At 44.4% G+C, this 16,403-nt stretch overlaps 2 protein-coding genes across 5 annotated transcripts in view; both read left to right on the plus strand.

Annotated features, from left to right (window-relative positions):
- The window catches only part of DPH3 (diphthamide biosynthesis 3), a 271,923-nt gene that overhangs the window by 19,774 nt on the left and 235,746 nt on the right, over nucleotides 1-16,403 (plus strand). The window lies entirely within an intron of this gene.
- Nucleotides 1-16,403, plus strand: part of RFTN1 (raftlin, lipid raft linker 1) — a 203,402-nt gene that overhangs the window by 12,648 nt on the left and 174,351 nt on the right. For 3 of the 4 annotated variants that reach the window (XM_050779559.1, XM_050779563.1, XM_050779562.1), the window contains exon 2: nucleotides 8,526-8,678. In XM_050779559.1, the coding sequence (XP_050635516.1) occupies nucleotides 8,534-8,678 (145 nt within the window). In that variant the 5' untranslated portion in view covers nucleotides 8,526-8,533. Of the gene's footprint in view, nucleotides 1-8,522; nucleotides 8,679-16,403 lie in introns of all 4 variants that reach the window. The other variant, XM_050779561.1, reaches the window with a different exon arrangement.

A 16,403-nucleotide genomic window follows, 5' to 3' on the forward strand; every position in this document is an offset into this window, starting at 1 on the left:
CTCTTAATGAAACTAATTTGTATGTGAAAATATAACTACATTTATTGACCCCATTATTTAAATGTGTGCATGCTAGTTGATAGTAAAAATGAACTTTTAAACTAAGGCTTTTCTACATTGTAGCCGAAAAATAATCTTTTAAGAAGGTGATCCTTTTGAAGTGGTTTTCCAGTGTTTTTATGGACATCGTGGGAAGCATTTCAGAAACAAATTAGGATACTTTTAAAATAATAATTTAAACGTTTTTTTTAATTTTAATTTTAATTTTTTTGGATATAACACAAAAGTGTGGTTTATTTCTTTTTTCTTTTTTTAATTTTTTTTATTATTATACTTTAAGTTCTAGGGTACATGTGCATAACATGCAGGTTTGTTACATATGTATACTTGTGCCATGTTGGTGTGCTGCACCCATCAACTCGTCAGCACCCATCAACTCGTCATTTACATCAGGTATAACTCCCAATGCAATCCCTCCCCCCTCCCCCGCCCCATGATAGGCCCTGGTGTGTGATGTTCCCCTTCCCGAGTCCAAGTGTTCTCATTGTTCAGTTCCCACCTATGAGTGAGAACATGCGGTGTTTGGTTTTCTGTTCTTGCCATACTTTGCTGAGAATGATGGTTTCCAGCTGCATCCATGTCCCTACAAAGGACACAAACTCATCCTTTTTTATGGCTGCATAGTATTCCATGGTGTATATGTGCCACATTTTCTTAATCCAGTCTGTCACTGATGGACATTTGGGTTGATTCCAAGTCTTTGCTATTGTGAATAGTGCCACAATAAACATACGTGTGCATGTGTCTTTATAGAACATTTAAAATGACACAGGACATTGTGCCCCATTGCTGGTCAGCTTCTTCTGGAGCCAAGTATTTGGCGATGTGCTGTGTTTGTGGGTGCGTGCGTGTGTGTGTTTTGTTACAGATAAGTCTTGCTCTGTCACTCAGGCTGCAGTGAGGTGGCGCGATCACAGTTCACTGCAGCCTCGCAATCCTGGGTTCAAAAGACCCTCTTACCTCAGCCTCCCAAGTTGCTGGGACAACAGGTGCACACCACCACACCCATCTCTGTGTTTTATATAACAGTGATTTGTTCAGAATGCTCCCGCATTCTGTCCAGACTTCTGGAACAGTCAGCTACACTGCACCATGGGTATCTCGTCATCGTCTCTGTGATCTCCCTGAAGGCAGGGCCTGGCCTTCCCAGTTTTAGTGTTTCCTAACCAAGTGCCTGACTCAAAGCAGACCTTAATAAATGTGAGTTGAATGAATGGATGGATGAATGAATTTGGGACATAAGCTCCCTCCCTCATGGAACTAATAGCTCCTGTAAGAAGCTGGTCCACCATGTACCAAAGAGACATCCCACTTAAGGTTTGATTCAGCCCAAATTTTTTCCAGAACAACACCGTTCAAGGGATCTTTGCTTCCAGATCATTTGCAATGTCTACCATCCTCTTCTTGCAGTTCGGGTCTCAGAACCTTCTTCTGATTTCTTTTTTTTTTTTTTTTTTTTTTTTTGAGACGGAGTCTCGCTCTGCCACCCAGGCTGGAGTGCAGTGGCCTGATCTCCGCTCACTGCAAGCTCCGCCTCCCGGGTTCACGCCGTTCTCCTGCCTCAGCCTCCCGAGTAACTGGGACTACAGGCGCCCGCCACCACACCCGGCTAGTTTTTTGTACTTTTTGGTAGAGACAGGGTTTCACCATGTTAGCCAGGAAGGTCTCGATCTCCTGACCTTGTGATCCGCCCGTCTCGGCCTCCCAAAGTGCTGGGATTACAGGCTTGAGCCACCGCGCCCGGCCCTTCTGATTTCTTTATTTTCCTCTTTAGAAAGCATCTAGTTCCTAATTACCCTTACCAATTTCTGCTGGGGAACTGTATGTGTGTTTTGATTATTTCCCCACTGTTTCACCATAGGAATGGGGAAAGGCCTCCTCCGTTTCCTCTACCTTTGAAGACTTCTAGGAAAGTTTTTCTTGGTACCTTAATGCTCGGGAGACCCATACACATAGTTTCAGGGATGTCTGCTGAGAAGACAAAAATATAAAAAGAGAAACGAATGCCTGAACAACTGTCAATCAAAGCTGATCCAACAATGAACTCACACATAAAATAGGTAATCTGATCGACATTGGGTGTCAATATGAGGTGAGCATAGGAATTTGGAAGGGTGGAGCTGTGGGAGCAGGGTGGAGCATACATGAAGTACTAGGGGAGTCTCACTAGACACAGGTGACTTTTAGCATGTGTTTTTTACAAAAACAAGCAACAACCAGAGAAAAAGTCAGTGAATAGCACCATTGGGCATGATTCCACCTGGTGAGCTGATGCCCCAGTTGAGCAGGGGCTAGCTGACCTTTGAGAGGTCTCACTTTCCATACACCTGTCATGGGGGCAGTATGTGGACATCCTCCACGTTTAAAGGGAAGCATTTTTTCATTAACAGGGCCCCTGCACTTACCGTATAACCCAACAACCCCAGTCTCAGGTATTTCCCCTAGAGAAGTGAAAACTTATGTCCATTTAAAAACCTCTATGCAAATGTTTATAGCCACTTTATTCATAATCAGCCAGTGCCAGAAACAACCCGGATGCCCTTCAAAGGGTGAATGGCTGAAACAGGGGCCCTAAAAGCAGGCCAACTTCAGCAGGTGCCAAGGAAGTGGCAGGCCATGGTCATTTTGAGCAGACTTGGTGTATAAGTTGCTTATGGTATAAATGAACCACTCCAAAACTTAGAGGCTTAAAACAACAACAGTAGCTTCTTTTGCTCAGGAATCTGCAGCTTTGGCAGGCCTTGGCGAAACAGCTTGTCTTTGCTTAACATGGCATCAGCAGCTTGACTGAGGCAGAAGATCTACTTCCAACATGGCTTGCTGGCAAGATGGCCAGCAAGTTGGTCCTGGCTGTTGGTTCCTCTCCACATGGGCCCCTCTTTGGGGCTACTTGAGCTTCCTCATGGCATGGTGGCTGGATTCCAAGAGCAGGCACCACAAGACTCAGCAAGCAAATGTTCTCAAGTTTCTTAAGGCTGGGTCCAGAAACTGGAACTGTGTTAAATTCCATCAGATTCTATTGGTCAAGCCGTCGTGGAGCCCAGACTCAGGGTAATTGACATAGACCTCACCTCTCAATAGGCTCAATAGGAGGAATGTCAGTGGATTTTGGAGCCACATTTAAAAACCATCCTACTTACCATTTACCTTCTACCTTACTAGAAACTTTGACCCATGTGAGAGATGTCCTTCCACCGAGACACTCCCTGAGTGTCTGTGTGAGGGAATGTGCAGCACATCCGTGTCTTCTGTCTGCATCTGGCAGTACTATTCCTTAGACCCTTTCCTCTGCCTTCCCTCCCACTGCCCTCAAAAGCAACATACCCATCTTTTGCCTCCATCCTCTTGCAGGATTCTAATGTGATCATGGTTTGGGAATGTCACATGGTAAACAGTGTAGCCTAGAAAACTCTGCAATAGTGTGCAAGTCACTGTTACAGCTTATTTTTCCTACTTTTTGTAAGCTAGATTTTTCTGACTTGTTTTGAGCATACTATAGACATTTTTGGAATGATGTAAAAGTCTTTCCTATTTTGACAGGGGTGGGAGTTGGTGGAGAGAAACAAAATCCAGGGAGAAACAAAAGGAATGCGGGTGTGGTAGCAGGGAGCAGGGTAGCTGCCTCTACACAAGAGGAGGAGGAACTACTTCACACTAAGGTTTTGATGGCCAGCAACTACTTCCTGTGTCTGCCTTTCCAAAGAGGGCTGTGCTTTAGAAACAGTTGCTTAAACTAGGGTTGCACGCATTCCAGAGAAATCAATCTCTAAAATTTGAGATTCAAGCATTCAATGATATTACAGTTTTGGTGTTGGCTGGTATTTATTAAAATAAAAACTTGATACAAATTAAATGTAACAGAGTTTGAATGAGCAAAGAAAAATTCATAAATCGGGCAGCCTCAGAACGAGAACAGGTTCAGTGACCTGCCTGAAACACATCCTGGCAGTGTTTTGTGTACAGAAAAGAGAAGTGAGGTACAGAGACAGCTGGCTTGGCTTCGCTGCCTGTGATTGACTGCATCTCTGCTGCTGTGATTGGCCGAGACTCAGCTATTTGTTACAGAAGTATACATCCTAAGTTAGGCTTTCACTTAGTTTACCTACTAAACTAAGTTGCAGTTCCTTATGTAATGACTCAAGTGTGGAGGCATCCGCAAGCCAAATTTGGTTGAATTTAACATACTGTTTAGCTTTTCTGTGTCTGATCACATGGATAATTTGCCCAGAGCCCCTTTATGTCCTGTGATATCAAGCATAATGCCCTTTGAGATGAGCTGGGGCAGAAGCCTCAAGGTTGGGACAGTCTGATTGAAACTTTAAACTCAAAGTTGTGAATCACAAGAGTTTTCTAGTACTTCTTGGTACTCTCCTGATCCCCACCCCAACCCTTTCCAAATCTTTCTTCTCATCCTGGTAACCTTCTCCTTTCTACTATCAAGGAAATTGTCCTTTATCAAATAAGTTAAATATAAATTAAAAATTATAGACAAAATAAAATCATACTAAAGTGGTAGTGGCTACCAGGAGCTTAGCTTGTTGTCCTTCCCATGGAGATATTTGTCATTTCAGAGGAGATACTTAGGAAAGGTAATTCTGATTCAAAGGAATGAACCTCTAATATGAGAATTTACATAATAAGGTAGCAAAAGTGGGAGGATTTTTGAGGAACAGGTTCCTTCTTGGAGGTCTTCAAACACCCTGCCTTCCAGAGCAAGGCAGGTCTGCCTGAGTCTGAGGGGTGTGGGCATGAGTGCCTTCCCTTGCTTGCTAGCCTATTCACTCCTCACTCAGCCTTGCTCCCATCAAGGTCTCCAGCAGGGCTCAGTATGGAGAAACTCTGCCACCCTTTAGAACCTGCCGCCAGCCTGATAGAAGAGTCCTTTCTCCTCCTCAGGACTCTGTAGTGTATACACAAGTGGCTTTATTGGATAAGCTAGCTTCAGATGAACATGCCTACTGTAAATGTTGCTTCAGTTTTTAATTAGAAGAATTGAGACCCAGTACGTAGATGATTTTGTGTTTTGCCTTTATTCCATCCTAACATTATTGTTGGAGATGTATCTGTGCATTTGTAAGGTCACAAATGTATTATTTTTTAACCTTTTAGTATAACTATGGGAAAGCACACCAAGCAGCACAGAGACTGCTCAGTAGCCCAGTAAATCATCACAAACTGAGCACACCGGTGTAACTGACACCCAGATCAAGAAACAGCAAAGCTGGTACGCTAGAAGCCCCCTCATCCTCTATGCAGTCCCTGTTCTCCCAAGGGTAACCGGCACCCCACCTTCTAACACTGGAGATGAGTGTTGCCTGTTTTGGAACTCTGTATAACAGGAGGAAGAAAGAATGTACTTTTTGTGTCTGGCTGCCCCCACCCCCACTCCTTTTTGATTTTTGAGATTCTTTGATGTAGTGTATAATCCTAGTTTCCATGTTTTCGTTGCTTTATAATATTTCATTGTGTGAGTATACCACAATGTATTTATCTCTTCCCCTGGAAGGTGTTTGGGCAGTTTCCAAGATGGGGCTGGTATGAGTAATGCTACTGTTAGCATTCCCATACGTGTCTTTTGATGCCCATGTGTGCACATTTCTGTTGGTATATACCCAGGAGAAGAATTTCTGGGTCACACGATAGGCATGCATTCAGCTTTCCAACATATTGTCAGTTTTCCAAGGTGGTTGTACCAATTCACACGCTCACCGTCAGTGCAGGGGAATTTCATTTGCTTCTCATCCTTGCCAACACTTGGTATTATCAATTTTTTAAATGTCGAGCTATTCTGGTAGATGCCTGTTAAATCTCACTGTGGTCTTCCCTTCATTTCCCTGATGAGTCATGAAGTTGAGCTTCTTCTCATGTGTTCCTTGGCCATTTGCATATCCTCATGGGTGTTTGTTGGGGCATTCCACCTGTTTGCTGTTGGGTAGTGTAGCTTTTCCTTATCGATTTGTTAGGCGCTCTTTGATTCATGGTGGATGTGAGTCCTTTGTCGCATGAATGCATTAGTGTGCAGGAGCCAACACACACTGGCTTTTGAGAGCTGATTTTAGCATCTCTTCCCGACTCTGCCTTCCGTGGCATCATGTTTGGCAGCTTGAAATCTGCCGTGGTGGGTGTGTTTATACCATAGAAATAGGCAAAGTACAAATCGGGGTTTCCTCTCTTTCTTGGAGAGCTGGTTTACCAGTGCACCACTTGACAAGTGTATTGCAAATAGCTTATTTCAGTCTCTGGATTGCCTTTTCACTCTTTAATGTGCGTTTTGAGGAACAGAAGTTTTAAATCTTAATATAGCCTACATTATCAAAATTTTCTTTTGTAGTTAGAGCTTTTTGTGTCCTCTTTAAGAAATCTTTGCCTCCACCCCCATATTTATTTATATGGCTAGCTAATCATAATCAATTTTGCTTAACTTCCCCCCTACTGAAGCAGCACTGCCACGTACAGTTATGAAGATTGTTCCCAAGGGGGGATGCAGGGGCTTAGATCCAGACCTTGCTGTGCTCAGTAAGACATGGCTGGGACAGGGTTGCATTCCTTAGAGGAGGGGGCACCTTTTTCGAATTCTCACAAAGGCACCATATGGGCTAGTGGTGGGCCCAGATCTCTGACACCCTAAATCCCACACTGCCTCTCCGGCCTGCCAAACTGCGCTGCCTGCCCTTTCCCTTCAGATGGGGCAGCTTCCTGCCTCCATGCCTTTGCTCTTGCTGTGCCTCCATCTCCACGTCATCACATTTGGAGTCTGTCCAGCAAAGCCCATCTCAGATACCCAATCCAGGCCCCTGCCATTTTCCCATCTTGTTATAGCTTGAATGTCCTCCCTCTTATAGTAGGCTAACCTCCTTGAGGGCAAAGACCACATTGTTTGAATCGCTGATAATGCTTTGCCCATAGTAGGCATGAGTAAATCTGCATGAATGAGTGACTTGGCGAGCCTTTGGGCTCTTTGCAGACAGTAATAGTGCACATCTCAATGGGTTACCTCTTCCCAACACTTAGAAGCTTCCTTGTCCATTTCTTTTCTGCTTTGTCCCAGTGGATGCCAGCTGGCTTGCTTTTCAGCAGTTAAATATGCAGCCCTTTACATATCAGCTGTTTCATCTGCAGAACTACAGAGTATTTTACAAGTAATCAGTTCATGCAGATTGCACATAAATCATGTCTGCTCTGGCCCTTTGGATACTAATGTTCCCTTATTAAGGCATAAGTAAGCCTTCCTGTTCTCATCCATTCTTTCAGACTTTTAAAAATTACTGAAAAGTAGAGCCTAATTGTCGCTACACCACCTCCTTCCATTCCACCCACCCGATGCCCTCGTTGCTTTTTTGAGGTTCAGTTTGTTTTTCTGGAGCTTGCCAAATTGCCTTAGGAAGCTGGGTACCTTGTAAATGAATTAAGCAAAAGGAAATTCTTATCTCTAAAAGGAAGTGGTCACTGTGTTTCTGTGTGTGATGTTCTTGGCTGGTTAATATTTTTGTGAAATATGTTCTGATGGCAGCAGTGGTACCCCAGAGAGGAGGGAAGCATCCGTTATGCTTTGTACACAAAAGCAAAATCTCTTCTGCTGAAGTTGGAGGAGTGGATGAAAAGCTATTTCATGAAAGTCATTCTGCCCAAACAAACAGAGAGCCTTCATTGTTTTTCATCCCATGGAAGATTGGAAGCTCAGCTCACCTTAATGTGCCCATTACTTTAACATTTCTTTATTTTCTTTTCAAACTGGAACTACAGATTTTTGCTCTAATACACGTGGATTTCTGCTTCCAATTGCTCTATCCCTGCTATTAGTGTTCAGTCAGTTTTCATTTTGGTCTAAAATGACTCTCTAAGAGCTTGGAAGCATACTATTATTTCCTGCAGTTTGGTCTAAAAATGAAGAAAAAGGGGACTTTCAGACAAGGCCCATAAAAATACCACCATCTACTTTTAGAGATGTTTTATGAATATAAATTTCCTGTCTAAATAATTACTGTTGAGGGTAGAAAGGACTTGGAGTTTCGAAATTGTAACAACAACTTATTCTGTCTTAGCAACCACAGGGAAGGTGACACGTCTCTTGTTTTTTATAGATGGGCTGACACTATAATGCACTGTACTGCTTTTTAGATCCCATTTTTTATTCATGGATACAGATTATAGTGGAACTGAGGCAGTGGGAGGTATTATTTTCCTCAGATGGGGAAAAAAAGGTAAAAAACAGGTGTGCTTTTGGTGTCATTTTAAAAAATCTCAGGACGGCTGGTAATAGTATCTTAGCAGAAGGAGAAGCCAGCCTGGGTACTGAGCGCAGTCGTCTGTGTTCAGGTCCTATATTAAATTATACCCTCAGTTTCGTAAAGGCTGAGGTGTGTCATGTATTCTTCAGGAAAATTATGGCGTCTTTTATACTAGGGTGTTTAAAGACAAAATCTCAGGAAAAAATCACCTCCCCGCCTTTTTCCTTTGGCCAGCAGCTGCTGAAATGGGTTGCGGATTGAACAAGTTAGAGAAACGTGACGAAAAACGGCCTGGGAATATTTATTCAACTTTGAAGAGGCCTCAGGTGGAAACCAAGATAGATGTGTCCTATGAATACCGCTTCCTGGAGTTCACAACTCTGAGTGCCGGTGAGTACACGGGCTGTGCACAGACACGGGCAGGTGGGGTCTCCAGCAGGGGCCTACGGGGGATGAGGGTGCTGTTGGGAGAGCTGGATGGGGTAGGGGCTGTGAAGAAATGAAAAGGGCAGGCCTGTCTCAAGGGGGCAGCTTACAGAGATCCAGAGTTTTATGTGAAATCTCTCACTTTTTAAAAAATAGTGGCTGAGCGCGGTGGCTCATGCCTATAATCCCAGCACTTTGGGAGGCCGAGGCGGGTGGATTACCTGAGGTCAGGAGTTCAAGACCAGCCTGACCAACATAGTGAAACCCCATCTCTACTAAAAATACAAACAATTAGCCAGGCGTGGTGGCGGGCGCCTGTAATCCCAGCTGTTCAGGTGGTTGAGGCAGGAGAATTGCTTGAACCCAGGAGGCGGAGGTTGCAGTGAGCCGAGATCGTGCCACTACATTCCAGCCTGGGAGACAGAGTGAGACTCTGTCTCAAAAAAAAAAAAAAAAAAAAAAAAAAAAAGCAACTAATTACAATTTTAACAAATGGAAATCATGTGTGAGCCAAGCAATACATATGGATGGGCTGAATTTGGCCCATGAGCCAACCAGTTTGCAGACTGTTTCATAGCAAGCCCCGTGGAGAAGGAAGGATTGCCGTCTCTCCTCGTATGAAACTTCCTGTCCACCCAAATTCACCTGCCTGTTGTCTGCCATCTCGCAAGAGGACTCACCCCTCTGGGCTTGGCTTTGCCTTGGCTGAGCCAGAGGGAGTCGGGTCACCTACCATGCGAGTGTCCAAGGACTGAGGAAGCAGGGAATAGCCCATGAAGACTGGGAAGGGATGGTCAGCATCAGCATCAGAGCATTTGCTGAACACCTGCTGTGTGCAGAGTGTTGGGCCAGTGTTGAGGGGGGAAGTCGTGAGGCATGTCCTGGCATCTTGCAGTGTTCTGTCTGATGGGAGACAGAAGACTCATACAAATGAAAAAACAAAAAGAATTCCACAGGTTTTAATAGTGAGTTGGAAAACACTGAAGACATGTTTTTGGAAGAGGAAGAAAATGCTCTTCTTTTTGGGTCCCAGGAGTTTGAGAACAAAAACTGGGCACTATGTAACGAAGTCATCTGAACACATTATCTCCCTGGGCTTCTGGGTATACTTTAAGCTTCTATGATTGGAAAGGAGAATGAGTGGAAAAAGCCCTCAAGTTCATGGATTTGAGTCCTGGCTCTGCTTCAGAGTAACTGGGTAAATCACTGAGCTTCCCAGTCCTGTAGTGTCCTCATCCATAAAAGGAACACGGGTGTCCACTTCATGGGGCAGTTGTGAAGATTAGAAAGGTAGATATGTGTGAAGCTCGTAGCACAATGTCTGGCATGCAGTAGGGTCTGCAAGTGTTCTCTTCCTCCCCTCCTCCCCGACTACTCTCTGCTGTGGCTATCTCCGTACTGAGGCTCCAATTGCTTCTTGAGCTCTGAGAAAGGACAGCTGAGTGTCTCTGCAGGGACATGCTGTGCATCCCCTGCAACAAGTCACCACAACTGAAGCCAGCATCTTCCTTTTCAGATTGCTTCCTTCCAGTGCCCTTGATGAGTCAGTCATGCCACCACCATCCTCTTAAATGTGCAGATACCTATGACCATGGTTTCCCCCTGCGTGTAGTTGCCATTCCTTCGCCCAAGCCTATTAAAACCATGTCTGTAAATGCCTCTAATATAGCTAATGTAACACACAATTATTTGGAGCATTTGGTCATGCATTTGGTCCTCCATTTATTTGTTCAGTGAATATTAAGTGCCTACAATGTGCTGGGCATTGTGGGAGGATTAGGGAAAAACAGAAGCATGTCTAGGAGAAAAGATTGGAAGGAAATATTTAAGTATTAGGATGCTGAGATGATGGGGGAATTCTTTTTTCTCCCTTTTGCAGTTGTGTTGTTTTTCATTGTGGGGTTATATGTCTTTAATTATGACGAAGAGTAGCTTTGCTCCAAGAACCTTCACAAACACATGAAGTTTCCATGCAGTGCTTTGTCCCCCCACTGCTTCGTAGCTGGTCTCTGAATGATTTCCCTGACCTCCTTATTTGTTTGTTTCCCTGAGCTTCAGCTGCAGCATCCACACTGCTTTTGTGCATTGTGCTGTCCTTGATGGAATTATCTTTTGTTTTCTGATTATGAAATAAACATACACCCATTATAATGAGCTAGGACAACACTGGCGGATATCCCACATGGCCTCCCTGCTCCTGCCCTCGTCCTTCTACAAATCCTGCCAGTCCTCTGCTCAGAGCTCTCCTTTGGCTGTCACCACACCAAGAGTGGCGCAGCTCCCCTTGACCGCATTCTCCCACTGCTTGTCTTTGGTGTTCTGCTGCTTTTGCTTTGCTCTTTCGTGAACCTGCTAGTCCTCCTCCAGGCTTTTGCACTGCCTGTTCCTCTGCCTGGAAGTCCTCCCCCAGGATCCCCTTGCTCATCTTCAGAGAGAACGGGGTCCTTCTCTCTGAAACTTTCTTTGACCACCTCTTTAAAATTTCTACCTTCTTCCCAATTCCCCATGTCTTTCCCCTCTTGATTTTCTCCATTGCACTTCTTACCATGTAACCTGCAACATATCTTGCTTATTGCTATTTGTTTCCTCTTTGTTGTCTGCCTTCCTTCATTAGAAGATAGAATCCCTTCCCATGAGTGCAGGGATTTTCTCTCTTATTCTCTGCTGCTCCCTCAGTGCTTAGGACAGTGCCTGGCACTTAATAGATAATCAGCAAATAATTGCTGAATGAATACTCACCGTATGTTTTTGAATCCTGCTTTTATGTGACTTAACATTGTACAGTGAGGTGTGCACCTGTCGTGCCTATGCTCGGAAAGTATGATTTAATGGCTATATATGATTTAATCACTCAGTATACCATAGTTTATTTTGCAGTCCTCTTTTATTGGACATTTAAGTTATTTTGGGCTTTGGGCTATTACAAATAATGTTGTGATAAGCAATGTTGTCCATAAATCTTTGTACACATTTCTGACTATTTCCTCAGGAATTACTGAATTGAGGGATGCGAATGTCGGCACTCTTGATAAATTGCCCAGTTGCCCTGTAGATAGGACCTGCTTCTGTAAAACACACATCTGATTCTGCACAACTCTTTAGGGCGTTTCCCTGGATGGATGAAGTTGAGATTCAAGCCAGAGCTCAGGGCTTTCTGTAGCTTGGTCTTGCCCTCGGTAGATTCTCTCCCTATTGTTCCCTGGAGGATGGTGTGTCACGGCATTGCCTGCTGCTCCCGCCCAGGACCCTGTTTTCTCTGCTTCTCTGATTCAGTGCAGGCAGCCCTTTCTGCACAGGCCCCCACCTCTTACTGCTTGCTAGGACCCCACCCACCTGGATTTGTTCCTTCTTGACAACCATTCTATCAGAATTACTCTCTTGTGCACGCCTGTAGTTTGTCAATACCGTCCTTTTGGCACTTTGATTACATCATATATTAACCTATTTGTGTTTCCCTGGGGGCAAGGACCAAGCCTTGTTTATTTTTCTGTTTGTCTTCCTTGTTCAGCTTTCTAGCTGAGATGAGCCTGTCCTGAATAGCTGGGTCCTAGTAAACCTAGAACTAAATGCTGACTCCTTTCCCTGGCAGTCTCTCATGTTTTTCTTCCAGGAGTTCTAATGAGACTATTCTTTATTCTCCAGAATGGAGCTGACATTTGTTGAGTGCTACAATGAGCCTAGTCCTATGATAGGACATTACGTCTTGATCTCATTTTTTTTTTTCTTTTTTTTTTTTTTGAGACAGAGTCTCGCTGTGTCACCCAGGCTGGAGTACAGTGGTGTGACCTCGGCTCACTGCAACCTCTGCCTTTCAGGTGCAAGCAATTCTCATGCCTCAGCCTCTTGAGTATCTGGGATTCCAAGCATGCACCACTACACATGGCTAATTTTGGTATTTGTAGTAGAAACGGGGTTTCACCATGTTGACCAGGCTGGTCTCAAACTCCTGACCTCAAGTGGTCCACACATCTCAGCCTCCGAAAGTGCTGGGATTACAGGCATGAGCCACTGCACTAACCTGATCTCATGTTTCTGAAATTTTTCAGCTTTATCAAAGTATAAATGAAGTAAACTACATTGCACATATTTAAAGTATTCAAACTCATAAAACCCTCACCACATCAAGATGCAGAACATTTCCATTGCCCCAGAAGTTTCCTCATGCCCCTTTGTTATCCCTCCAACCCCAGACAACCACTAATCTCCTCTCCATCACCGATTTTTTTTTTTTTTTTTTTTTGAGATGAAGTCTCGCTCTGTTGCCCAGGCTGGAGTGTGGTGGCACAATCTCGGCTCACTGCAATCTTCACCTCCTGGGTTCAAAGGATTCTTATGTCTCAGCCTCCCAAGTAGTTGGGATTACAGGTGCCCGCCACCACGCCCAAATTTTTTTTTTATTTTTAGTAGAGACGGGCTTTTACCATGTTGGCCAGGCTGGTCTTGAACTCCTAACCTCAGGTGAGCTGCCTGCCTCAGTTTCCCAAAGTGCTGGGATTACAGGTGTGAGCCACCTCGCCCGGCCTCCATGACTGAGTTTATTTCCCGCAATGTTATATAAATGGAATCAAATAGTATGTACTCTTTTTCAAAACCTAGCTCTTTTTATTCACTCAGCTTACTCATTTAAGATTTATTCATGTTGTTTGGTGTGTTTTCTGTTTTACTGCTGAGTAGTACTCTGTTGTTTGCTTGTACCACAGTTAATTTTTCCATTCACCTGTTGATAAACATTTCCAGGTTTTGGCTATCACAGGTTAAGTTGCTGTGCACATTTGTCTTTGTGTGGCTTCTTATGTCGTTTTATGTTTGCAGTAACCCAGTAAGGTAGGTGGATAAACTCATTTCTTTTTGCAGACAAGGAAATGGATGCTCAGTGAGGTTAAGTAACTTGCCCAAAGAGGTAGGAAGTGGCAGGGGCAAGAATTCAAATATAGAATTCTAGAATCTTGGGCATCAAAGCTCTTGTGATGCCAGACTGCAAGATGCTACACAAATAGGCATTCACACCAACTGGAATGTTGTTGTTAGAAAACTTATTATCACGTAGAATGGTATAAGATGATTCCTCCCCCATAAGATTTTAACCCCAGCAGATTTTTGAATGATACTCTATACACTTATTTTTCATGGAGAAGATGATTATTTGACTCTTAGGCAAATACAAGTCAGGGAAAGGGTATCGGCCCATGTCCACCTGATGGCTTAGGTAGGAAGGGTGCCGCCATGTGCATTTTCAAAAAAGTCAGGATCAGTTGGGCGCGGTGGCTCATGCCTGTAATCTCAACACTTTAGAAGGGCGAGGCAGGTGGATCACCTAAGGTCGGGGGTTCAAGACCAGCCTGACCAATATGGAGAAACCCCGTTTCTACTAAAAATACAAAATTAGCCAGACGTGGTGGCACATGCCTATAATCCCAGCTGCTCAGGAGGCTGAGGCAGAGTTGCTTGAACCTGGAAGGCGGAGGTTGCGGGGAGCTGAGATCACACCATTGCACTCCAGCCTGGGCAACAAGAGTGACACTCCATCTCAAAAAAAAAAAAAAAAAAAAAAAAGTCAGGATCACAGTTAACACTGTTGAGTTTGTCCCTTGCCTAAAGTTCAGTGCTGTTGTTGAAGATACTGGAACATGCAGCCCCACTTGTGGGGTTGGCAGAGGCAAAAGCAGCAGGAATCTTACAGTGAAGCACATAAGCTGCCAAAAGTCTCAATTCTGGGGGATTTGATTGGGTCTTAAATTTTCAATTAACTCTGGTCACCGAGGGATGAACCTGCCCTTTGATGGGTTTCATCACAGACGGAGGCCCATAAAGCATCACAATTTCTGCAAAACGGTACCCCATTATGCCTTTTATGTGAGCGTTTTGCCAGCCTCTCTGTGCCAGGCCACTCTAACACCACTTGAAAGCTACCTGTATCAGCTCTGTGAAAATCGACTGTGTTTTATGCACATTTGGTGCCAGGGACAGTTGGCACGGAAAGCAATCTGTGTAATGAGGCCAGTGCCCAGGGCTTGGGCCTTCCTTGAACGGTGCAGTCCTGCTCTGACTAGTACAGGAGCCACCATCACATGGCATTTATATGTAATCATTAATCAAAACAAAGTAAAATAAAATATTCAGTTCTTCTGTCACACTAGCCACATTTCAAGCACTCAGCAGCTATGTGTGGCTGGTGACTGCTATTGGACAGCGCAGATAGAGAACGTTTTTATCATCGCCGAAAGTTCTATAGGATAGCGCTGTTCTAGCCTGTTTTCAAGAGAGGAAAACTCGGTTTCAGGTCAGAATCTGTGTCTCTAACTCATAACAATGTACCATTTTATCGTGAAGATTTGCCCTTAGGTTCATAGTGACCATAGGAGGATTCATTGATTCCACAAATATTTGTTGAAGGTCAACCTTGGACCAGATGCCATGTCTTGGGGACATGTGGGTGAACCAGACAGGAGGTGTTCTTGGGTTGCCTTAGTCAGCTCGGGCTGCCATAATAAAATACCACAGACTGGCTTAAACAACAGATGCTTATTTTCTCATAGTTCTGGAAACTAGAAGTTGCTACCCTGGAGATCAAGGTGCCAGCATGGTTGGGTTCTGGTCAGGGCTCTCTTGGTGTGCAGACAACAGCCTTCTCATTGTGTCCTCACATGGCAGAGAGGGAGGGAGGAAAGACGGGACTTGGGGGGAAGAAAGAGAGAGAGTGAGAAAGAGAGAACAGGAGCGAGCACAAGCTCTCTTGTGTCTCATCTTGTAAGGACACTAATCCCATCAGATTAGTGCCCCATCCTTATGACATGATTTGACCTTCATTACTTTCTTACTCCAAATATAGTCACTTTAGGGGTTATGATGATTTGGAAGGACACAGTTCAGTCCGTAGCACCAGACCATAGATTGGTACTTTACTTTGGTTCAAACTCTCTTACAGATGAAGAACCAGTACTTGATGCTAGAGTAATGGAGACAGATGGGATGGTGGCAGCCCAGGCTTGATGGAGGAGTCTGTGTGTCAAGGAAGACTTGAAATCCTCAGGTGGATTTGGAGTTTATGCAAATTTGGTATCAGGCACAGTTGGCTGTTAGTCAGGCAAAAGATGGGAGAAGAGGGTGGAAGAAGATAATCTTTTCACGAAGAGGAGACAACTTATGGGAGGGATCAAAATGCAGAGATAACACTGCATATGTGGGGAACCACAGGCAATTCAGTTTGGTTGGAACATGTTCTTTGGGGGAGAAGAAAGTAGGTCCAGATGATGAAAGGTCTTAGGTGTTGGGCTGAGGAGTCTAAGCTCAAAAGCACTGAAGGTTTTTAAGATGGAGGGGGTACAGGTGATGTCAAATTCTCATTCTGAAAAGATTTCTCTGGATTTAGAATGAAGAAGGATGGAAGGGGCAACACTGGGGGAGGGGAAACCATATAGAAACCATTGCAATCATCAGGCAAGGTAAAGGTGGCCTCAGTCAAGACAGTGGCAGTGGGGACAAGAAAAGGAGTGGGGGAAAGAGAGATTAGGAGGTGGTCCTAGGGACTGCCTGGCAGGTGAAGGAGAGCAGGAAGCAGAGGAGGAGGTGGGTGTGCTGGGCACCTGGGTGGATGGCACAAGTTCCCCACAGCCAGATGCTGAGTCTGCTTTAAAGCATACTCCAATAATAGTCTCACTTGATAATTCAAGTAGCCCTGAAAGCTGGAAG

This window comes from Macaca thibetana, chromosome 2 (assembly GCF_024542745.1).
Source record: "Macaca thibetana thibetana isolate TM-01 chromosome 2, ASM2454274v1, whole genome shotgun sequence".
In the NCBI taxonomy this organism is placed as follows: Eukaryota; Metazoa; Chordata; class Mammalia; order Primates; family Cercopithecidae; genus Macaca; species Macaca thibetana.